The following is a 23,205-nucleotide window of genomic DNA, read 5'->3' as shown; positions in this document are numbered from 1 at the left end:
CGACGTGGGCGACCTCCGCAGCTGGTGGGGCCCACGGCGGGTTGGCGCAGAGTGGACGACGGTCCAGGTGCGCGAGAGCATTCCGCCTCCCGCAGCGCGCCGCTGGAGCGCCCCTCCTCCGGCTGAGGCGAGCCGCGCCTCCAATGGCTCGGCGCTGCGCCTCGCAATCGCCACGCTGTCGTACCCGTCTCCACGATCCCTACCAGCGCCACAGGAGCACTGCGCCTTCCGCCTCTGGTGCCAGGGCGCGCGCAGGCTGCAGCAGGCCCTGTCGGGCCCGTGGGTGGTGTCGGTGCTGATCCTCTGGCTGCCTGTCCGTGGGAGGGACGGCCTGAGCCTCCCTCCGCCGCGGCCGGCCGCCTTTTGCAGCTTCGCACAGGTCATCGAGCCCGACCAGAGGTTGCTGCAGGCCGCGCGTAGCTGCCTAGCGCAGCAGCGGAGGCGTCGCTATCAGACGGGGATGCCGCCAGAGGTGTTGCTCAAGTGGCAGTTTGTCGGCATGACAGAGTACGACGCGGTCCTCTTTGTGGACCAGGACGTGGACCTGATGCCGGTCGAGATTTGCGAGGTGGAGCTGCGCACCCGCTGGCGGGCGATGCTCCCCTTCGTGCTGCAGTTCGGGTCGCCCGCGACCCGGCGCGGCGCGCTGCCGCCGCAGGTTTACCACATTGACGGCGCCAGGGCGCCCCGGGCGGGGCTCAAGTTCATCGGCGCCTCGGACGGCTCCTCGCCCGTCAACACGGGGCTCATGCTGCTGCTCCCCTCGCTGCGCCTCTACCGCGAGGGGCTGCGCGTGCTCGCCAGCTGCCCGCTCAACGTATCGCACGGGTGGGGGCTCGTCGGGCCGCCGCGCGCCCTGCTCGAGGCGCCGCGCTACCTGAAGCAGCGCTACGTCTCGCCCGCGGCCGGCGGGGCGACGACCTTGCGGCCGCGGGTCAACGAGGCCTACTTCTGGTTCACCCACATCAACACCACCGGCGCCATGACCAACAACTGGTGGCGGTACGTCGCCGCCGCCGAGGATCAGGGCTTCTTCTGGTACATGATGTTCCTCCGCCACGACTTTGGCGCCTACTTCAACCCCGACGCCTCGCAGCTGCCCGGCAACGGCCCGCGCCGCAAGCAGCCGGCGCACTGGGTCTTCCACTACTTTGGCACCGTGGCGGGCGCCAAGGCGTGGAACGGGCGGCTCTGGGACTCGGAGGAGCACCGAAAGGGGCAAGCGAGCCCGAGGCTGGGCTACAACCTCCACTACCTCTCGAGGGTACGGCCGCACCTGCCTAGCGAGAGCGCGGCGTGCGACGGCGAGATGGCGGGGCTGAGGAGGTCGGCCGAGGCCCACCCGCTCGCCAGAGGCGTGCTCCCGGACCGCCGCGGCCACACAAGGAGGAAGCCGCCGCGGTTCGCCATTTGGTGAGAGTCTTATTTGGACGATTCTCTTGCAACTTGCTACTTGTCTTGGAGCACTTTGGAGTGCGGTCACTAGCCTCGCACATCCAGGGCGGCTCTGGCGAGGGAACAGCTGACGCACTTGCAGAACTCGTAACGAGGAAATTCTTTTGCCAGCGCCAAGAAAGAAAGAATGAAAGAATTGCCAGCGCCAGTCCCGTGCCTCGGGGTAAAATTCTTTTGCCACTCCAAAATGCGGCGGACGCCGGACGGTGTGCTTTGAGCTGCAGGCAAGTCCGCTACAACCCAGGCAAGTCCGCTACAACCCAGCGCCGATGGCGCTGCCGATCCTGACAGCGGCAGCGGCGGCAACAATCACGGAGTGCGTGGAGAAGTACGACGTGCCGCTCGTCGTGGTGACGGAAAACACACGCGGCCGCTCTGACGATCAGTGCGACCCAAGCTATTGCTGGACGAATGTCACAACAGCGGTGCCGTCACTGCCAGCGGGCACGCCTCATCTGACCTTCGAGACCGACATCGATCAGCTGTGCAAGAACGAGAGGACGAGGGGCGTAATCACCATCGGCGCGCCAGCGTCGCTTCAGCCCGAAGACCAGTTCTATACGAGCTCGCTTAAGATGCAGAGGAGCTGCGACCTCTTCTCGCGGATGCTGGTGCCCCGCGGCGGGATCAAAGTCAACGCGACGCACGTCTACGGCGTACATTGCGTCTTCCTCGGAGACAGCAGTAGCCAGCTGCAGGTCGCCAACGCCACCTCGCGCCTCGTGCACCCGGAGTCGGGCGGTTTCGCGTCGGCAGACTTCCTGCTCGGCCCGTATGGCTCGGGGCTGACCACCTACGCGAGCAAGCAGGCGGTGCTGGACAGCAAGCTGATGATCGCTCCAGCGTCATCTGATCCCGCCGTCTACTCTTCGGCCGCCGCGCTGGCGCAAGAGAATGGCCTCGGGCTGCGCGTGTTTGGGATGCTGCCCCGCAGCAGTATGAGGCGTTGCTCTGGCCAGAGACGCAGCCGGGACGCAGCCGAGATGCAGCCGAGATACAGCCGAGGTATCGTCGTACAGGCGCGAGTTCGAGGCGCTGCTGAAGGCTGCCGAGGACTGCGACACTGGCTGCGATGCTGGCGGGGAGTGCGACTGCCAGAAGGAGTGCGTGCGCCGCGCCGGCGAACCTTCCGAGACCTGCTTGGGCGCCCTCCGAGTCGGGTTCGCAGAGAAGGGAGGCGGCGACGCCTCGCGGCCCTTTCCATGAAACTTTCCGCGACGTGTGTCCCGCAGGTACGTCGAGGAGGACGACACTGCCTTTCGGGGGGTCTGCGGCAGCGAAGAAGAGTGGGAGGACGCCAAGGCGCGGATCCTGACGGCTCCTGCGGACGCGGCCGGCTCCGGCATCGTAGCGAACGCGACGGTTCCAAAGTGGAGCAGCGTCAACACATCGACGTACAGGCAGGAGATGCGGAGGGCGCTGGCGCATCTGCGGGACGAGCGCGCCACCGTCGTCCTCGTCTGCTCGTACGAGGCCGGCGGCATCGTCGCGGTGGAGGAGGAGGAGGGGCGGCTCGGCCTCGGAGATTGCGCGAGATCACGCGAGATGCGTCGAGGCTGTAGGTGGAGGAGCTGGAGCGACTCGGCCTGGAGGAGGAGGAGGAGGCCTACTCGCCGCTCGCCACTTTCCTGACAAACACGATCCTCAACGACGAATACGTCCGCAAGATGAGGGGCGGCTGGTGGCAGGGCGAGTACGCACTCGAGGCAGCCTCTCTCTCTCTCGCACACGCACACCACGCACACGCACACGCACACCGCTCACACTGCTCTCACCGGCGCGTGGAGCCCACTAGCCCTCGCTCCCCGGCTCTGCAGGCGGTGCCGTGGGTCGCGTCGATGCCGAGCGACATTGGCAATTTCTCCGGTTGGGACAGCGCGAAATACGAGGAGGAGTACTTGAAGGCGTTCGGCGGCCGCACAGTGTACCCGGCCAAGGTCGACTCTGACGGGGCGGGGACCTTCGCGGCGCTCCGCACGCTGGGCGACGCCATCGAGCAACAACGGCATTGTGGTGAGGATGACAACGACACGTCAATGATAGGCGCTCTGCACCTTGGGCGACGCCATCGAGCGGGCGGGCTCGCTCGAGACGGCCGCCGTGGCGAGCGCGCTCCGCAGCACGTCGCTCGTCGAGTTCTTCACCAGCAACATCTCCTTCAACGCCGACGGGCAGATGGAGGGGATGGACTTCCCTGTCGTGCAGTACCCGCCCGGCGCGGCGGCGGCCGGGCAGGCTGACTACGAGGTGTTGTAGCACCGCCCATCGCCCGACATACCACCCCCTCGTTGACGCCTCGTTTTCCTCTAGGTTGTCTTCGACGCAAAGGAGAGAGAGAACGTCTCCTTCCCAACGCCGCCGTGGAAGCTGCGCTACTGCCTGAACGAGGGGAACTGCTCGGGCAACGGCAAATGCCGCTTCGACGGCGGTTGCGACTGCCTTCCGGGGTTTAGCGGCGCCCTGTGCCAGGACGCGACCAGTCCAACCAGTTCAAACCGGTGCGGGGCTGCCCCCTTGCTTGCGCGCGGCGGTACTCGGCGTCTCTTCACGGCTGGAGGCGTGAACAGGGGGGTGGTTACACTCATCGCGGCGCTCGCGTCGGGGCTCATTGCGCTCTGCCTCTGCGGCGGACTCTGTTACCTCCGGCTGCAGCGGCGGCGGAGGCATCTCAAGGGCATTATCAGGCCTGCAGCGGCACTTGCCTGCAATCGGCCCCCCCCCCCCAGACTCTGCTCGAGCTGCCCTCCGAGCCTCCTCCGAGCCCTGACGGCCTCGTGACTGCACCGCTCGGCTGCAGGGACGCGGAGCGCGACTTTGCACGCTGGGAGCCGCCGGCTGGGCCGAGGAGAGGGTGCTGCGCCGCCCCGCCGTTAGGGACCAGCCGAGATCAGCCGGGATGGGAAGAGGCTGTAGGAAGGGGTCGCTGCACCGCTCCGTCACCCTCGCGCTCATGTCTCGCTCCAAGCGGGGCACGCCGCCTTGGGAGCTGGCAAAGGCACACGAGGTGCGGCCCCGCGATGGCTGAGACCGAGAGCATATCTCCTCCATATCTCCCTCATATCTCGTCCTAGAAACACGAGGGTGCGGCGCCCCGCGACGGCTGGCTAGACCTCTCGGCGGCCTCTCGTGCGGATCTCGGCCTGTGCCTCCTCGCGTGTAGGACGAGATATGAGGGAGATGTGGGGGAGATATGATCTCGGCCTGTGCCCTCGCGTGTAGGCGCGGCGCCCCTGCCGTGATGGGGGGGTCCGACATTTCGGACGACTGCCAGATCACCCGAGATCTACCCCAGATCACCCGAGATCTACCCCCGATCACCCGGGTGTAGGCGCGGGTCATCTCTGCTATGGGGCTGCCGGATGGGCGGTGCTCACCAGCTGCCTCTCGCTCGGCCACGCCCCAGCGCGTCACAGACTGACCGCGGTGCACAGGTACCACGTCTCCCTCTCCCGTGAACAGCGTCTCTTCACTCCTCTAGCTGTGAACAGGTGCACAGGTACCACGTCTTCCTCTCCCACGTGTGGTCGAGCGGGCAGGACCAGGCAAAGGCGCTCAAGGGGCAGCTGCAGCGGTGCGACCCACCGCCTCCTCCGCCCTCCCCCACCACTGTCTCCACATCCGCACGCCCGTCAACACCGCCGCCTCCACTCTGCCCGCACCCCTGCCTCTACGCCCGCACCGCCGCCGCTCCTCGGCACGACCGCCGGCCGCTGACACGGCCGCAGACACGTCCTCCTGACACGTGCTCGCCGCGTCCCCAAGTTACGTACAAAACATCTCGCCCTTCTTGGACGTGGACAACTTGGACGACACCGCGCGGCTGGAGGAGCACGTGGGCAACTCGGAGGCCGTGATCGTGCTGCTGACGGGCTCGACCGCCGTCGCCGACGGCGCACCCGCCTCCGACTACATGCGCTCCCTCCCGTGAACAGCGTCTCTTCACACCTCTAGCTGTGAACAGGTGCACCCGCCTCCGACTACATGCGCTCCCGCAACTGCTTGCGCGAGCTGCGCGCCGCGGTTCGGCAGAGAGGCCGCTCGCGCTGAGAAGAGCGCGGAGCGCCGAGAACAGAGGGTTTGTGGATAGGTTGAGCGGAAGAAGCCGCTGATTCTGCTGCTGGAGACGGACCCGTCGCACGGCGGAGTGCCGCTCGACGTCCCACCGTGGAGAGTGCTCCGACGAGCTGTGAACAGCGCCTCTTCACACCTCCAGCTGTGAACAGGTCCACCGCGCCGAGTGCCCCGATGAGCTGCGCGAGTATGTCTTCGCGGCGCCGCTGGTGACGTGGCACCGGCTGCGCCCCTTCCAGATGTGCTCGATGAGGCTGCTGATCGTCGAGCTGCTTCGCGCGTGGAAGGCGGCCGGCGCAGACCAGCCCATCTTCCTGCCGGGCGACCTCCTCCGCTCGCCGCCGCCGCCGCTCGCCACCCGGAAGGAGTTTCACGTGTACTACTCCGCCAGCAACGCCGGCGCGGCTGAGGTGGCAGAGAGCATCGGCGAGGCGAGCCGGCGCGACCCTCGAGGATCGCTGTGGGTGTGAACCGCGTCTCTCCACACCTCCATCTGTGAGCAGGCGAGCGACGGGCGGCTGCGCAGCACGGACGACCCCGCGCAGGCTCTCGCACCCGGGAGCCGAGATTCAGACGAGATTGGTCGAGATTCGGTCGAGATGTCCGACGGGGTTCAACCGATATTGAGATTGCAGCCGAGATTCGAGCAGCAGCGCACACGACCCCGCGCAGGCGCGCTCCACGTGCGCTTTCTTGCTCTACCTGAACAGCTCCACCTTTGCTCCGGGAGCCCAGGCGGAGGCGCTCGGCTGCGAGGTGCACAGAGGCACACCAGGGGTCGCCAGGGGAACGGCGTCTCTTCACGCCGTTGTGCCGTGGGCAGGTGCGCGAGGCGCTGGAGGGCGGCCGGCCGCTCGTGCTGGTGCACGAGCGGCGCGACGGCGACGTGGGCGTCGCCACTTTCGACGACATCATCGCGGCGACGCCAGCTGCGCTGCGAGACGCCGGCATCTACCGCCCGATCGCGACTCCGCTGCATGGTGGCCCGCACGCGGAGGTCTCGCTGCGGCTGGTGCTCGGCCAGATCGACGCGTTGTGTGGCCCAAGGAGGGGCGGCCTACTCAGCGACGCGCTCAACCTGACCGAAAACCTGACGGGGATCGACTTGGACGGCGACGGCCGCGTCGGCTCTGAGCGGTCGGCGTCTCCGCAGACCGTTCCCTGACTCACCATGAATCTCTCCATCTCCATGTGTCCATGTCATGTGAAAGTGGGTGTCCTCTTGTCGCGCCGTACTAGTGTCGAGAGAGCGGTACCGAGTTGTTCTCGAGAGGTTCTCGAAGGGTTGATGTCTTTTTTCTTGGCCGCGTTGGGGCCGGTTGGGGTTGCACGCGAGCCGCCGGACCCGGAGAGCGGAGTTGCCGTTGCGCACGTTGGATACAGGGTAGAGTACCACGCGGCTTTACTGTAGCCCTGACGCCTGAGGGGTGAGGGACGAGGCCGAGAGCGAGACCCTTTGCGCCCAGCCAGGGGTACGGCGCACTCCTCCCCGTTGTACACTGTAGTCGGCCCCGTGAACCTTCATGGGACGCTGTGAGAGCCCCTGAGCTGTGGAGGCCCTGTGTGTGTGTCTCAGAAAAAATACCCGGAGCGCGCGCGTCGCTATGTCGCCCTATCCCACACAGGCACGTGCGCCAACTGCACCAACCACGGTGTGCTCAAGTATGCGCGCCGCACCATGTGTACCCGCTACAAATGCCAGAAGGCGGCCACGGCGGAGCGCGTGGCGCGCCTCGCCGACGGCGGAGGAGACGACGCGGTCGTGCCGACATACTCGTTCGAGATCAAGGAGGTGATTGGCATGCGCTTCGCCGACCCTGAGCGGCTCGTCGGGAAGAAGCGGCGCAATGAGCTGGCCGCGGCGGAGACGTCGCTGTGCTACCTCACCCGCGGCAAGTTTGGAGAGGACCAGAATGACGACGGCTTCATTGATACGCGCTGGGTCGAGCTCGAGGAGCTGTACGTGACAACTGCGGCAAGCAGAACCTGAACCGGGCACTCAAGGCGTACCGCACGGCGGAGAAAGGCGGCGGACGAAGCCATTGTCGGCTTTGAAGAGGATGACGAATAGGAGGCGGCATAATCGTGTGGTGAGTGCTTTGAGAGGGTGGCTGTCCCGTATAGGCGGGCCTAGTGGCCGGTGTTCTGAACGTTCAAAGAACGCATTCCGAGCCTTGCCATTCTGATCATTCCCCTTACCTTGCCAACTCAGGCCTTGTGCGTCGTTCACGTACGGACCCGCCTCGGTATGGCTAACCTGTTGGCGAGCGGTGCCTCTTGGCGCTGCGACGGCGACTGCCAGGAACGTGCAGAACACGCTCGCAAGCACTTGGAGAGCAAGCGATTTCTTTTCGTTGTTCTTTTGTTTCGTCGCTGGCTGGTGGTGGCTGGGCTTAATTTGAGGGGTCACAGCCCCCCCCCCCCCCCCACGCTTTCTTTTCCTTGTTCTTTGTGTCTTGTGAGCTTTGTTTGTGTCTGTGTGTTGCTCGTGCGTGTTCGTCATCATCTGTCCCGCGTCCACCCATACCGCGCTGGTGTCCAGTCCGAGCCTGACTGTTCTTCACCTTTCTACCTAACGCCGCGAGTCGGTATGTTAGCTCAGCACCGTCTCTCAGAGACGGCGTGCACTCCCTATGTGGCGCTGACCGCTGTGCACGCGCGTCGCACCGCGCTCGCGTTTCGTCTTTCGACTTTCGTTTCGGTGAAAATATCATGATTCCTCCGGGCACTCTGAGGAGCATAGCCATACCGGTGTACCGGTGCCGGTTACCGCCTCTGCCGGTGGGCTTCGGCGTGGCCTTTCCGCCGGCTGGTCTGCTAATTATTGACAATGGCCTCGAAGTCTGAAATGACTTCCGGAAGCACTGCGGTAGCTCCCTCCAACTCACCCGAGAAGAGCGCGACTGAGGGAGGCGAAAGCAGCCTCTCCGCGGAAATTGACCGCTCCCGCTACGTATGTTGAGCGGTGTTGCACTGACTTGGCTCCGCTCGAACGTGTTTGGTCGGTGTTTTTCTGAGCAAGAGTCCGCTCTGAAGGTTGCAGAGCGGAGTCTTGTTAGGCAAAACGCTGCTCTGTGTTGTGTAGAGTGGGGTTTAAGCTTGAAGAACGCTGCTCTAGCACCCGCGAGCGGGGTTGCTGAGATAGAACACGGCTCTGAGATGTGAGAGTGGAGCACTTGGAGCACTTGGAGTGCAGTCATTAACCGCACATCCAGGGCCAGGGAGCTCAGAAGCGCACCCAGCGGGCCGGATGATTGGCATCGGGTTACGGGCTAGAGAGCCCTAGCCCCGGGGGTGCGCGTTCGCAGGGCAAGGGCCTTAAAGTAAACACGGGTCTCCGAGGGTTGGCCCCGCGTACCGGGTTTCCCCTTAACTGCAGGACGCCCCCTCTACTCGGAGCTAATGAACACCACACTGCACGCCTCACACGTCACACCCCCACTCCACACTCACTCGCGCAGGCACTTGAGTAAACCCCCCGCATGAGGGCTCACCCCCCGTCCTCCCAGGGTTCCGACCCCCCTTGATTCGTTCTCTTGCTCGTCTCACGAGCGTCATGCGACGGCCGGTGTGGCCGTTTCCCTCGTTGTTGGTGTCGCTTCCTCCGCTCGCTGCCGCCCTTCATCTCCGCCAGCTTCTCCCGGCTCCACCGCTTTCGAGGGCGTCGACGGCCCGGCCGAGGTCTCCCCGGGCGGGGGCGGCGGCGTTGGGTCGTGTCGCCTCCCCTCCCAGGGGGGTCGAGCCCGCTCTCCCTGGTTGACGAGTCGCGCCCGCACCCGCGGCCTCGAGTCGCGCTGCGCGTTTTGCTTTTGGCCCTCAGCCGCCAGTGCGCGCCAGGCCCCAGGCAGCGCAAAGATTTTGCTCGGCGCTGGAGGCCGCAAGATGACGAGATGTACAACTGCGACGCTCAGCGCGTCTGCCACTCTGCTCATCCTGTCCACCGGCGTCGCCTCGCACGCCGTCCGGACGACTGCGCGCTCGCCAGGCGTGACAGCGGTGCGGGGAGCAGCGCTGCGACCGGCATATGCGCCTCCTTTGCAACGAGCGGCGCGGGTACCGTGTCCGCCGCGCATGGCGAGTGAGTCAGCTGGTGAGTCGCCGGTGGCGCGCGCGCGCGCGTGGTTTGGCAAGTGGATGAAGTTCGACCGCGCTTCGCTGAGCAAGCTCGGTGTCGACGCCTTCTTCACCTACGGACTCGTCTCGAACCTCAACGCTGGCGCGGCACGCCTTCCGAGACATCCACGACACTCCGAGCCCATGATACGAGCGTGCTACTCCCGAGACGCCCTCCGAGACGTTCCCGGGCGGGCTCCTCCGATGTGTACCCGAGTCTCTCCCCTCGCAGCTCTTCCTTCCCTCGCGCGGCAGGCGTGACGGTGTCGGTCGCCTGGTTCACCTTTTGCCAGTCAACGGGCCTCTCGCCGCTGGCGCCTGGGCAGTGGTCCAAGTTCCTCGCCGTGTACGCCGGCATTTACCTCACCTTCGGCACCATCACCCGCCCCTTCCGCATGGCCTTCTCCGTCGGCGTCACGCCGCTGTTTGGGCAAACACCGCCGCGAGATGCCGCCGAGATGCCGCCGAGTGCAGCCGAGGTTACGGCGGAGAGGGTTATCTCTTGGGGCCTCTCTCGGCTGCCTCTCGGCTGTCTCTCGGCTGCCTCTCGGCTGTCTCTCGGCGTTCTCTCGGCTGCCTCTCGGCTGTCTCTCGGCGTTCTCTCGGCTGCCTCTCGGCTGTCTCTCGGCTGTCTCTCGGCGTTCTCTCGGCTGCCTCTCGGCTGTCTCTCGGCGTTCTCTCGGCTGCCTCTCGGCTGCCTCTCGGCTGTCTCTCGGCTGCCTCTCGGCTGCCTCTCGGCGTTCTCTCGGCGTTCTCTCGGCGTTCTCCGTCGGCCGTCAGCTTCGGCGGCTCCTCGGCTGTACCTCGCAGGCGGGTCATCAAGCGTCTGCAGGCGTCCCTCCCCTTCGGCGAGACGCGGCCGAAGCTGAATCGCACGCTGGCCATCCTCCTCTTCTCCGTCTTTGGAAACACCTTCTGCACGCTCGCCCTCATCGCGGCCGGAGTGTGGGTGAGCTCTGCCGCTTCCTCGCGCCCGGCCAGGCGGCGCGAACGGCGCCTCGTCACGCGCGCCCCCTGTCGTGAACAGGTCGCTGGACTCCTCGCCGGGGTGCCTGCGTTGCCGCCGGGCGCTCGGGTACCCTTCTTCGGCCCGCCGGCCTGAGGCGGAGCTGCGGATCGGTTGGAGAGGCCGCTGTGGATTGCGGCTCTCCCTCTGCGCTACTAACACCTCTGCGCTGCGTCTTGCGGTACGTTCGCTGCGCGACTTGTATCTGCGCCAACGCGTAGCCGCAGAGGCTGGGCCGCGGGACTGTCGGCGAGTGGGTAGACCCTCGAGAGGCTGTCCCCCTGTACGCTGTAGCTCGAGCTTAGGACAGCGACAGGAGGAAATACATGTACACACGATCACGTATGTCGTTCTTTTCTCTGTGTGTGTGGGGCATACCAAAACCTAATACGTATTTATGTCCCGATGTATGCAATCGTGTCCGTCTCACATGCGCTCGCACATGGTTGTGGCACATGCCACATCCCCCGAGTTCTCCCCCTGCCCCTCATCAGACACACGCCCCGCCCCCCCCGCCCCCCCCCGGCAACCCCCTCCCACCCTTTCTATATGCTACACGCGTGTCATATCTCGCCCACGCCGCTTTTTGGCATCACGCAGCGGCGGAGACCCTGCTGCCGCGGCCGGGCGGCCCGCTGTCCTCAAAGACAATCAGGGTGGCCGTCTCGACCCAGCTGGACGTGGCTGCGTCGTACACGCGCGAGGCCGTCGGTCTCTCTGCGAGCAGCCGCACCTCGGCGGCGTCGACCCAGTCGTCCTTGCCCTTCTTCTTCTCCTTCTTCTTCTTCTTGGCGTCGCCCTCCTTTGGCTTCACGCGCCAGACGCGCGAGATCGACTGCGGCAGCAGCGCCCCGTCGCGCACTGAGAGGAAGCCCACCTGCTCGCCCGCGTCCTCAGCGTTGCCCACGTACCAGCAGTCCGCCGCGTGCCAGAGCATCACCTCACCGTTGCCCTCGAGTTCGTACGACGGGTGACCGTTGACCTCCTCGTCGCACTTGGAGAAGACTCCCATCCACGCGCTCGCGTCCTGCGCGCCCTTGGGCGCCTTGCCCACGAGGGCGACCCGCGCCGCCGCCCGCTTGAGCTCCTCGCTCAGAGCAGCGCCCGCGATGCAGCGCACGTCCGGCGCGTCGCACCAGCCCCCGCCGGCGGGTAGGTTGACGCGCCAAGCACGGGTCGCGGTCTCGGGAGCGAAGGCGTCGTCGGGGCAGCTGATGCCGCAGCCCTTTCTTCCGAGCTGCTTTGCGTCGCCCACCTTCCACCCGCCCGAATACCACATCATCACGCTTGGGTCCCCATCCTTCTCGTAGGATGGCATCCCGTTGATAAGATCGTGCCGCTTCACAAACACGCCAAGGCGAGAGCACTGTGCGCCGCCGGGCGTCGCGCCGACCAGAGCGACTCGCTCAGAACCACGGTTGAGCTCAGCCTGTAGCGCTGCACCGCCGCGGAAGCGGATGTACGAGCGTCTCAAGGTCTCCATGCTGGCTGCGGTCCGATGCGGGCGGCGGCAAGTCTCCCGACGCTCGCGTTCTGCTCGTGGACGGCCCGGCGCCTTCCTTGGCACGGGGTGTGTGTGTGGATGTGAGAATAGCTCCGCCGTTCAGAGAGAGACTATGGAAAGTTCACGTCATGACGGTTAGCCACTGTCACGACGGTTAGCCGCTGTCATGACAGCTGCCAGCTGTCATACAGCAAACGACAGCGACAGTGACACCTACCTGTCACCAGCTGTCACCCTAGGTGTTAGATATGTATCCAGTGTATCCAGAACTTGGGTGGATACACAGTGTATCTAGTGTATCTCAACTCTCGGAAGCTGCCTACACACGCGCCCTCTCCGGCTCTCGCTCGCTCATGCCTATCTACATGTACATGTGCATGTAGGGGAGAACCAAACTAAGCCATCACAAATGCAGCCGGCGCCGCCGCGGCGAGGGCCGTGGCGGCAGGCGCCGGCGCAGGTGCCGGCGCAGGCACAAGGGCCGTCGCGCCTGCGCCGCGCCGCGCGCGATCCGGGTTCGGGTTGAAGGGCATCGGCGACGGCGATCTCAGGCGAATGCCTCTTTCGGACACAGCAAAAAAAACGTGCTCGTCTTCGAAACCGGAGGCTGTGTATCTCACTGTGTATCCACTGTGTATCCAGACTGAGTGTGGATTCACGTGTATCCTGTGTGTCCAAACACACCCCCGTGTGTATCTAACACCTAGGGCTGTCACCAGCTGTCACCAGCTGTCACCAGCTGTCACCAGCTGTCGTTGCTGCTGTCGTTGCTGCTGTCGTTACTGCTTTCGTAACCATCCCCAACTGGTCCAACTGTCACTGCTGCTGTAATTGCGCAGCTGTCATTCCTGCTGTCATTGCTGCTGTCATCGCTGTCGTTGCTGCTGCTGTGCTGTCATTGCTGCTGTCATTGCTGCTGTCATTGCTGCTGTCATTGCTGCTGTCATTGCTGCTGTCATGAGCACCCCCGCAGGACAGTGTGTGGTGCCACTAACGAGAGAGACAGGACACTCAAGATATAGATGCATGCGCGCGAGACCGCTCACTCGCACGCCCGACGCCACATGAGAAACCCTCTCAACAGTAGCCACGCACGGTCAGCAGCAGCGGGCGTGAGTCGGAGAATCTGCAAAACCCTTGCCCTCCTTCCTCCAGCATGTGCCGTGATGGGCTCCAGCGCTGGTTCATCTGCCGCTCAAAAATCTCACGCGAGCGAACGGTGTCAATCCTCAGCCGCGAGGATTGGGACCTTGAAATCACGATCACAAGCAAAAACGCGCAGAGCATTGAGCAACACACCTCGGGTTGAACCTCTCAAGGTGCATGCTGGCACCGGCAGTCTGCATGTGGATCGTAGACGATGACTATGGCTGGAACTCAAGTTCGTTCACGAGGGCTATGGCTGCCTCACGGCTGTGCCTGTGGCGCTGCCTCGCTGTCGCTGTCGCTGTCGCTGTCGCTGTCGCTGACGCTGTCGCTGTCGCTGTCACTCGCGGGGCCCCGCGCTGACATTGTCACCGCCTGTCGTTGGCATTCACTGGCTTCACTGTCACTGTCACTATGGCTGTCACTGCTCCTGGTGCCTTTCACTCCTCCTTGGCAGCTGGCTGTCACCAGCTGTCACCAGCTGTCACCAGCTGTCACCAGCTGTCACCAGCTGTCGTTGCTGCCGTCGTTGCTGCTGTCGTTTCGCAGCCGCTGTCATGACATATTGACCACGTCATGACGGTTAACAGCCGTTTTAACCGTCATGACGTGAACTTTCCATAGTCTCTCATGGAGGCAACCGATACGAGTCGACTGGTGTGTGTCGTCGTGGTTTCGTATCAAGAATACTCACTCACACACGCACGGGAGTACCTAGGTAGGGCAATTTTACACGGTCTGCCACTACTAGTACCCAGCGCTGGCTTCTGACTGTCGTTGCTATCTCTCCCTTCTCGACTGTCTGTGCTTGCTTGTGCGTCTTGGGGGCGAAGACTTTTTGTGTGAATGGCGGGTTGTGGAAACGTGATACAACTCTAGGTCGGAGAACGCCGACACTGCTCGTGATGCAGAAAAGGCCGTTCGAGCCGCTTCGAGGGCCCGCCGGTGCGTGCCGTACCGTCAGCGGCGCGCGTGGCGGCGCACCAGCCTTGTGGGGAATCAGCCTCTCCGAGTGCGAGGCGCTCTGTGAGGCTAGCGGAGCGTGTGTGGCAGCGCAGCACGCATCCACACCAAAAAAGCGAGGCAGGGTGGACATGGCATGCGAACTGATTTTGGCGCCTGCACGCGTCTCTCACACCCTGCCGCTCGCTAACACCGTGTGCTTGCTCAAGCGGGCCGAGCCGTCGCCACCAGCTTTGTCGCAACAGCGTGCCGACTCGCTGCAGCCGCCGCCGCCGCCGCCGCTGCCGCCGCCGCCGCCGCCTCCGCCGCTGCCGCTGCCGCCTCCTCCGCCGCCGCCTCCGCCGCCGCCACCAACGTTGCCGCCATCGCCGCACCCTCCGCCTCCTCCACCGCCCTCGCCTCCGCCGCCACCGCCTCCTCAAACCCCCCCCGACGCCTGGATCCTGCATGAGCGGCGCAACTGCTGGTGGGACGGCCACGGCGCGGAGGAGGTGGACTCGCCGCGAGGGAGCGACGTGCCGGGCGCACGCACCCTCGCCGAGTGCAAAGCGGCGTGCAAGAGCGCGGCAGCCTCTGGGCTGCCGTTTTGCGAGGGCGTCGTTTGGGAGCGCCGTGAGGGGAAGTGCTACCGCAAGACGCGCATCATAGTGGGGCTGTGCGAGTTCGATACGCCGCATCGTACGGCATTTGACCTGCACTTGCGATCGGATCTGCCGCCGCTGCCGACGCCGCCGGACACCATTCCAAAGAGCGTGCCGCGCTCGGGCCCACTCACCGTGGGGCGTTCCCATGCGATCCTGCACAGCAGCATGACTTACAGCAGCATGAGATTCCGGCTGACCAGCTGCCTACCTCACTCTCCTGCGGGCCGCGCCACGTTCTTCGATGAAGCACTCCGCGGCGCGGTTTGCGACAAGAATTGGATCGAGAATACCGGGGGCAAGAATGGCCACCCGAACGCTCGGCCGCTGAAAGGGCCAGTGCTCCTCGGCTACGATACTACGATCGTAGAGCAGTGCATGCTCGCAAAAGGCCTAGCGTTCGGAAAATGGCGTTCACCCGACATGAGAGTTATCGTCGACTCCTGCAGTGGCGCGGGCTTCAACTTCATCCGCGTCAATCACCATTGGGACTATTGCCTGCAAGTGCAGTACATTATCTGCGCGATGCAGGGCAAGCTGCCAGGCCAACCGCAGCGGACCAGCGCCGCTGGAACGCTCATGGGCGAGATCCAGTTCGCCATGCCGCCGCGCGAGCTGAGGCTCGAACATCTCTGGAATGAGCCGGCCTTCACGGTCTCGTCCGTCTTCATCCATGAGGTGTCCATGCTCGCCGTGCTCTGCAAGAATGGGCGCGAGGTCTTCGAAAAGGGTGTTTGCGAGTCATTCTGGTGCGAGCTCGACCCCACCGCGTACGCCGAGTTCGCCCGGTACCCGCACTAGAACCCATAGTGAAGTGGGGGGGGGGGGGGGGGTGTACACTGTGTCCGTCCACAAGACGCTCGCGATTGAGTGACGCGTTTCGCTAATGCGTGTGCCTTGGTTGGGCCACTCCGGGGTGCCACTCGGGCACTGCCAGGTCTGCTCTTCCCGTTTGCCGTTGTGCGCGTGTTGAGTTGCAAGTCCAAGTGCTCTCTCTGGAACTCTACGTTCTTTCATCCGCCAGTGGGCGCCAGTCCCGTGTCCAATGTTATCGTTGAGTCGCTGTTGCTACAGAGCACCTCTGATGTCAGACACGCACCCGACAGCACCCAATAGCACTGACAGCACCTGACAGCTGGTCTGACAGAGGCACCTACCTGACAGTGCCTGACAGTGCCCGACAGCCCGACAGATCACCTGACAGCACCTGAACAGCCTGACAACCAGGGCTCAGGGGGAAGCAGCATCAAGTGAGAGCAGGAAGGATGGCGCTTAGGGTCGGCTTTGAACAAGGGTTTCCAAAAAAAAACTGTTCAGTTTTCAAAGGCAAAAACGCCGGCGTAAGCCCTCCCCTCACACTGACACTTCTCCCCTATTCCCAACTCTAGGTTGCGCGCACGTCTCCCAGCGAGCTAGGATCTCCGCTTTTTCTCCCCTAGTCATCCGCCCGCGCCGCGCGCCTCTATGGGCGTCTAGTGCAGCCACTGACAGAACTATTCCCGAGGAGTGGTCGACGTCTCGCCTGAAGTCGGGTGGGCTCGCGCACTGCTTAGCCCTAGGGGAGGGGTGTGTGTGAGGTGGTGGAATGGTAAGGTTTCAGGCCACAGGGGTGGGGGATTTGGGGGATGAGTCAGGAGCCAGCAGCCTTCCTACTGGTCCTGAGTTCACAGCTCCTCAGCCCGACGGGGTGGTCCCTTGGATTCGGGCCCCGCTCCCTTTTCCTGCGCCTGGTCTGTCCCTGTCATGTGTGTGTTGCGAGATGCAGAGCTGGTTAGCTGGAGCACAGAGCTGGTTACTGGAGCACTGGTTAGGCTGGAGAGCTCTTGTTAGGCTGGGGCGCAGAGCTGGTTGGGCTGGAGCACAGAGCTGGTTAGGCTGCTGGTTAGGCTGGGGCACAGGGCTGGTTAGGCTGGAGCATAGAGCTGGTTAGGCTGGAGCACAAAGCTGGTTAGGCTGGAGCGCGGGCGGTGCGGTGGCCGGCGAGGGCAGCGCGGTAGGCGAGAGGAGGCCGCGGGGCGTCGAGTGGCGCGATAGGAGGGTAGGCTGGCTGTGGGGGTGCAGTATGGCCGCTGGGACGCCAGCGAGTGCACGCTGCTCACTCCGGTCGCGCCCCTTTCCTGGGGATGGCCAGACGGCAGGCCGGCGGGCGCGCCGTTCAACGGAAACCTGTACCTCGAGGTACTCCAACTTTATGGCCGAGGGAATGGCACACACCATGCTCAACGACGCGGGCACAACATTCGACAGCACGAGCGTCACCCCCTGGCTGCGCAGTTCGACGCAACACCGATCGACGGGAGCAAGTCGTCTGCACGGCTCGAAGCCTTTGTCGGAGATCCGCGCGTGAATATCCTGAACGGTTGGGGGTACGGGTTCTACGGCACCCGCCACGGCGGACTCCTGGGCAGGCGCTGCGGCCGCTCTGGCGCTGCTGCGCGCCGTGCTCGTGGCCTGTCTCCCAGTCGTACTCGCTGGAGGAGGTGCGGGAGGGCAACCCTGCCCTCGACGGCAGCGCCTGGCGCCGGGGCGTCCGTTGGGAATGCTGCGGGCTTACGTGCATCCCATTCGGAGGCTACACGCTGCTGAAGGTGGTCGAGGGCGATGGGACGTTGACCGCTCATTTTGACGAGTTGGGTCGAGTACATTGGCAGCGTGCCTATCTGGTCGTGGGTGGGGAGCATGGGCGAGGGGGGTGAACTTTACAATGAACTTTAGAGTCGGAGACCTTTCTTATAGTGTCGGCAGAAGAAGTTTTGCTCTCTCTGTCTCTCCGCAGAGCGGGTGTCTCAGAAGTGCGAGACCGCAACACCGATTCCTGGATCCTGCGAGGGCCGAGGGTGGGGCACCACGCGCGCCGTAGGTAAAAAAATCAGTCCGGCTCCAATTCTTTCACAAAGTCGACGACCGGCGCCGGTGGCCTGTGCTCGGGCGAGGTCCATGTGTCACTTGTGTCGAGCACTTTCTTTCTTTTTCAGGGTATGTAGCTCTTGTAGGTGAACTGCTGACAGGGTTTGCGATGAGGAGGCGATCTGTTTGTTCGGTTTCTTATTCAGTTACAGTAACCCAAAACAACCTGACGTGGCGGCGGCGAACATCGGCAAAGGGCATGCGCGCCTCGTTGGCGACTTGAAACTTACGAGTTCGCTTGCGTGCAAGGGTGGCGACCAGCTCGGCTGGAAGGGGGCTTTTGTCGCCTTCGGCAACACCGAGCGGGGGCTGCTTGACTTAGTGATAGGGCATGCTGCATGGCCACGGCCGGAGGGGGGGGGGAGGAGGCGGGGGGGGGGAGGCGGAGGATGCCAAACAAAACTTTTGGTTGCACCGGAGCGGGCGACGTGTGGGTTAAACGCGGTTGCCGCGGCCGTTTCGGATGCACGGAGAACGACCTGTACGGCATTCAATGTGGGCACCACAGCTCGGCGGAGTACCGGGATTGTAAGTGCAGCCCTGTAAACGAGGACGAAGAGACGACTGCGAAGCGAGCGACAGCCATGTTCGGTGCGTGGCGCAGAGTCGCGGCGGAATGAGCGCGCCGCGACGTCCATTTTTGTTGCCAACTCCGCCAGAGCGTGGCAACGCGGAGTGGTTTCTGTTTGCACGCTTCTCCCAGAAGCCCGCACCTATTTGCTTAGCACCAAAGCCCTCTGAGTCATGCTGTGGCTTCGTGCGAGAGCTGCACCTACACTATGCGATTGCGCGGTCGGCGACGTCTCCGCCGCGCCGCTCAAGCAACGAGTCGGCGACATTCCATGACGGCATCGGTGTGCAGCTCTCATGCAAATTCAACTTGATTCAAATGTGGCGAAAAGAGCTCAACGCAGCAAGCTTGAACCGGGATGCAGAGCGACGATGCATGAGGGCACAGGCGCTCGGAGCGGAGAGGACTCGCTAAAACATCAACAACTGATGCGATTTGTGCTCTTTCTGTAATCAAAAATGCGTGATGATTCCTGATGAACGGTTAAATATTCAAACGGCTAGACGGATTCAAAACCGAGCGAAATGCTTGTTGCATGAATGTTGCATGATGGCGGGATGAGCTCAATGAAGAGTATCTGTATCCGGTATGGCGAAGTACAAGCAGAGTGAAGCCTGCGCCTCGGCGGCGGTCCTCCTCGTCGGCGAAGCACGCTCGATACATGCCATGGTAGAAAGGTGGGATATCAGAAGGGCGCACCTGATCTCCGCGCGACGGCGAAGCGGCTCAACCCCGAGCTCGACGTCTCGCCCATGGACAACCCCGCCGTCAAGCCACTCGAGTTCACGCTCGCCAGGTCGGCGACGCAGTTTGAGACGAAGAAGAACACGTCAAGGACTACGTCAAGGCCAAGTTCCCCACGGTAGACTACGTGGACCTCGTCTTCCCCGGCCCGGACGGCCTGATGAGCATCATCAAGACAGCCTGGGTGCTTCCCATCGCCGCCCAAACCGCCTTGACTGGCACCCTCGCCGACTTCCTCCGCACGCTCGGCGCGACGGTCACCGAGGTGGATCTCGACGCGGAGGACGGAGACAGCGACGAGGAGGACGAGCGAGACGGCAACGCGCTCGTCGACGACGAGGCTGAGGAGGAGGAGGAGGAGGAGTTGGATTCGGCGTGGCGCGTCTACTTCCTGCGAGACTCGAGCGGTCGGAGGACTTACGTCGGTGCGAGCCCCGACCCCGTCCGACGACTGCGCCAGCACAACGGCGAGCTCTCGGGAGGTGGCGCGCCCGCCGCGGGACGGCCGTGGCGCATTCTTCTCGTTGTGCGCGGCTTCTCCTCGAAGAGTGATGCGCTCGCTTTCGAATGGGCGTGGCAGAAGCCGCACACCAGCCGGCACATTGCGCGACAGTGGGGTGTGAAGGGATTCGGGAAGTGCGGCACGCGGTCAAAAGTGTCGGTGCGGTTGGCGGCGCTTGCGCTGCTGCTCGTGCACGGCCATTGGGCCGCGTGCGCGCTTCATGTCCGTGTGTGTGCTCCCGAGGAGTGTGGACAGGCGTTGCAGGACGTGCGCCGCGCCGCGCCGCGGGGCTCACGTGCGGACCGCCGTGAAGTGAGTTCTTTGACTAATGTCACACACATGTTGGGAGACTGATAGGTCAAAAGCATAGATCGTCAATCGACGCGTCGCGCCTTTGCCGATCCGCATAGTGAGGTTCTTGGGTGCCCCCCCCCCCCCCCCAGCGCCAGTCTTCACAACGAGGGACCATGTGGAAGACGGCTAGTGCTAGTCCCCCATCGGGAGGACGACCCCGGCTAGTCGCCGACCACACCCACAAAGAACCCTGCACAAAAGACCGGAGGGCGGGGACCTCCTGTTCCTGTTCTTCCTTTTTACCCATCTCCTAGTAGAGGTGCGCATCTGTGGGTTTATTTATTAGTCTTCACAACGAACCTGGTTGTCGCGCCCGCTCCTCCTTTCCTCACAACCCATGTCCGAGGTCCTCTTCAAGTTCAAGTCGGACATCGAATACAGCTCGCACTCGCTCGGCGCCCTCTCCGAGATCTCGGTCGCGGACCTCAAGCAGGCGCGCACGTGCGCGCACGCGCGCGCACGCTTTACGCGCGCGCGCACTCGAGCGCGACCACTTCCGTTGCACTCACCGACGCAGCGCCACCACAAAACTTGCGCGCGCGCCGTGCTCATCGAAGCGTGCTCGCCACCCCCGTAGGCGATCACGGCGGCCAAGGGGGTGCCGGCCGCGTTCGGGCTCGTGCTCACCAACGCAACCACGTCCGAGGGTGCGCCGTTATGTTGAGAAGGGCGGAGAGGGGAGGGCGGCGTATGGGGGCCATGCATTGCTTTTGGGGGCGCGGCGCTGCCGCTGGCATCCTCGCCTGCACAGCCTGGCCGAAGAAGCTCTGTCACCCTGCAGCGTGCGAGGGTGTTTGTGTGTGTGGGGGGGGGGGGGAGGGTGTGTATGCGGTGACCACACCTTTCATCGCCCCTTGACCCCCCCCCCCCCGGGGCCCTGCTCCCACTCCCTCCACCCCCCTGTGTTTGCAGTCTACGCGGACGCCGCCGCCGTACCGTCCGGGGCCCGCCTGCTGTTTCGCCGCGTCCCTCGCTCGCTCGCCAGTGGCGGAGGAGCAAAGTGCGACGACTCTCTCCCTCCCTGCTCCCCCTCCCCCCTCCCCCCTCCTCCGCTCCCCGCTCCTCCCCGCTCCCCCCCCCCCCTTCCCCTCCCCTTCCCCCTCTTCCCTCTTTCCCCTCCCCCCGCCCCTCCGGACCGCCGTCGCCCTTCGGCGGCCCGTCGCGGCCCCGCGCCGCCGTGCGGGCGCGAGCGCACGGAGAGGGACGGCCGCGAGGCGCCGGGGACGCGCCCTGGACGCCTCCGCGGCATGTGCGCGACACGTCCGAGACACGTCCGAGGCATGCACGGCGGCCGTGTCGGAGCCGGGGGCAGAGCGAGGGGCAGAGCTAGGAGCAGAGAGGAGCAGAGGTGTTCGAGGCTTCTGTGCTCCCGCGTTGGCAGTTGTTATGCTCCCGATTCCGACTCGCACACCTACCCCCCTCTCTCCTCGCTGCCCCCCGCTGCCGCTCTCGGCGCTGCACAGCCGCCGCTGCCGCCTCCCGCCGCCGTTTCCCGCCGCAGCTTCCCCCGCCGCCAGCCCTCCCCCCGCTCTCGCTGGCGGTCCCGTTCCGCCGCCTTTGGCGCCAGCCCCCGCCGCCGCCGCCGCGCGTGTCATCGCCCCCCCTCCCGAGGGAGGGGAGGGGGCAGCCCGCTCCGCGCGCCGCTTCTGACCCGCCTCGCTCTCCCTCTGCGCCGCATCTCAGCCCCCCCCCTCTCCTGCCCCCCCTACTTCACCCCCGCCCCGGCCCGCCCCGCCCCGCCCCGCCCCGCCCCGCCCCGCCCCGCCCTGCCCCGCCCCTCGTGACCGCGCCCGCCCCCCCCTTCGTTCCTTCACCGTGCCGCTCACTCTCCGTCTCGCAGCTACGCCGCCTCCTCCGCCGCCTCTGCCTCCGCCGCCTCTGCCTGCGCGCCGGCACCCGTGCCTTCGAAAGTGAGTCTCTCTCTGTGTCTGCTCTGCACGCACGCGTCCTCTCCACACACAAAGAAGCGCCGCACACGTCGCGCGCACTTTTCTCCGCCGTATGGAGTACGAGAGAGGGGGGGGACTGGGCGCTAGCAGTGTGGTGTGCGCGCGCGCGGTAAAGCGGGTGGTGTGTGCGCAGCACGCGCGTGTAAACCGGTGTGCGCGCGTGCGTGCGCGCGCGTGTGGTCTCTGCTGTGCGGGGACGCTGGGGGAGGGTGTGGTTGTGCGCTCTCGCGGCAGCGGGGCGAGAGAGAGGGGGCAAACGCTCGAGGGTCCGAGATGGGCCAAAGGGGCGGGCCTTTCACCGCGCCTGCGTGACTCTCGCCGCCTGTGCCATGTGCTCTCCAGGCGTCAACGGCGCCGCCGCCGCCGCCGCCGCCGGCCGCCGCGTGCAGTTCCGCCTCGACGACCTCGCTCTCTACGCCCAGACGTATGCCTGCTGCGATGCCGCCCCCGGCGCCGGGCGGCGGCGCGGCCGTGCAGGCAGAGTCGTGAGAGAGCCTTCCGAGCACTCCAGAGGAAGCTTTTCACAGCTGTCGCTGTGAAGACGCGCCCTTCACAGCGCTCCTCTACGTGTGGGCGCTAGGCGGACGAGGCGGAGGCGGCGCGCATCAAGCAGATGATGAGCGCCGCGTCGAGCGAGTGGCAAAAGCCGTACTACGCGCGCCACCCCGGCCAGGCGCAGCGAGACCAGCCGAGATGCCGAGTCCGCTGGCCAGGCGCCGAGATGGTGTCGAGATGTTGCCGAGATCACCGGAGATGATGGCCAGGCGGCGCGCGCGTCTCCACCCCGCCTCCCCACTCCCCTCTGGCCGACGCGCACCCACCCACCCGCCCTCCCAACCTCTCGCCGGTAGGCGGCGGGCCGAGGCCGCGGCATGCCCCCGCCCGCGCCGGGGCGGGGTGGGAGCGGGCGGGTGCCGCCGCCGTCCTACATCTGCTACCGCTGCCGCCAGCCGGGCCACTTCATCCAGGACTGCCCAAACAACTCGGTCGCCGACGGCGGGGATGAGAACACCGCGACGCACGCGCGCCGGGCGCCAGTCGGCATCCCCCAAGGCTCGCCGCCCGAGAGAGCCGCCCAAACACTGCCATGGCCGCGCGACGCAGTCCCGGACGGCGCTAGAGGGCGCACCGCCGCCGCGCCGCCTCCCTCTCGTGCCACCGGCGCCACCCCCTCTCACCCCCCCTCTCACCCCCCCCCCCCATGACACCTTGCCCACCCCTCCCCCCGACCCCCCCGCTACTGATGCTGCGGCGGGTGGCTGCGCTCCGGTCGTCACAT

At 65.1% G+C, this 23,205-nt stretch overlaps 5 protein-coding genes across 5 annotated transcripts in view; 4 read left to right on the top strand and 1 right to left on the bottom strand.

The window, feature by feature from the left end:
• Window positions 1–1,724: 1,724 nt before the first annotated feature.
• EMIHUDRAFT_454347 (hypothetical protein) lies at window positions 1,725–6,691 on the top strand (the record flags this gene model as incomplete). Its single annotated transcript, XM_005792309.1, has 15 exons — window positions 1,725–2,368; window positions 2,688–2,946; window positions 3,018–3,161; window positions 3,273–3,392; window positions 3,499–3,651; window positions 3,766–3,953; window positions 4,253–4,306; window positions 4,369–4,459; window positions 4,784–4,821; window positions 4,952–5,026; window positions 5,218–5,335; window positions 5,543–5,599; window positions 5,679–5,990; window positions 6,199–6,282; window positions 6,350–6,691. 15 exons carry the CDS (start codon window positions 1,725–1,727, stop codon window positions 6,689–6,691), a joined length of 2,679 nt encoding a protein of 892 aa, XP_005792366.1.
• A 2,664-nt stretch (window positions 6,692–9,355) lies between these two features.
• EMIHUDRAFT_454346 (hypothetical protein) lies at window positions 9,356–10,950 on the top strand (the record flags this gene model as incomplete). Its single annotated transcript, XM_005792308.1, has 5 exons — window positions 9,356–9,694; window positions 9,895–10,133; window positions 10,472–10,588; window positions 10,667–10,714; window positions 10,867–10,950. The coding sequence occupies exons 1-5, from the start codon at window positions 9,409–9,411 to the stop codon at window positions 10,948–10,950; spliced, it is 774 nt and encodes a 257-aa protein (XP_005792365.1). The 5' UTR covers window positions 9,356–9,408.
• A 287-nt stretch (window positions 10,951–11,237) lies between these two features.
• Window positions 11,238–12,174, bottom strand: EMIHUDRAFT_466602 (hypothetical protein; the record flags this gene model as incomplete). The annotated part of the gene is made up of 1 exon (XM_005792307.1): window positions 11,238–12,174. Exon 1 carries the CDS (start codon window positions 12,126–12,128, stop codon window positions 11,238–11,240), a length of 891 nt encoding a protein of 296 aa, XP_005792364.1. The 5' UTR covers window positions 12,129–12,174.
• Window positions 12,175–18,943: 6,769 nt separating this feature from the next.
• Window positions 18,944–20,641, top strand: EMIHUDRAFT_223118 (hypothetical protein; the record flags this gene model as incomplete). The annotated part of the gene is made up of 6 exons (XM_005792306.1): window positions 18,944–18,963; window positions 19,051–19,144; window positions 19,225–19,449; window positions 19,582–19,845; window positions 20,324–20,392; window positions 20,555–20,641. 6 exons carry the CDS (start codon window positions 18,944–18,946, stop codon window positions 20,639–20,641), a joined length of 759 nt encoding a protein of 252 aa, XP_005792363.1.
• A 1,661-nt stretch (window positions 20,642–22,302) lies between these two features.
• The window catches only part of EMIHUDRAFT_454343 (hypothetical protein), a gene marked incomplete at its 3' end in the record, with an annotated part of 3,223 nt that continues 2,320 nt past the window's right edge, over window positions 22,303–23,205 (top strand). Inside the window, exons 1-4 of the mRNA XM_005792305.1 lie at window positions 22,303–22,403; window positions 22,507–22,599; window positions 22,778–22,979; window positions 23,168–23,190. Coding sequence (XP_005792362.1) covers window positions 22,353–22,403; window positions 22,507–22,599; window positions 22,778–22,979; window positions 23,168–23,190 — 369 coding nt within the window. The remainder of the gene's footprint in view (window positions 22,404–22,506; window positions 22,600–22,777; window positions 22,980–23,167; window positions 23,191–23,205) is intronic.

Source organism: Emiliania huxleyi (genome assembly GCF_000372725.1).
Source record: "Emiliania huxleyi CCMP1516 unplaced genomic scaffold EMIHUscaffold_108, whole genome shotgun sequence".
In the NCBI taxonomy this organism is placed as follows: Eukaryota; Haptophyta; order Isochrysidales; family Noelaerhabdaceae; genus Emiliania; species Emiliania huxleyi.
This window is presented reverse-complemented; position numbering and strand designations above follow the sequence as displayed.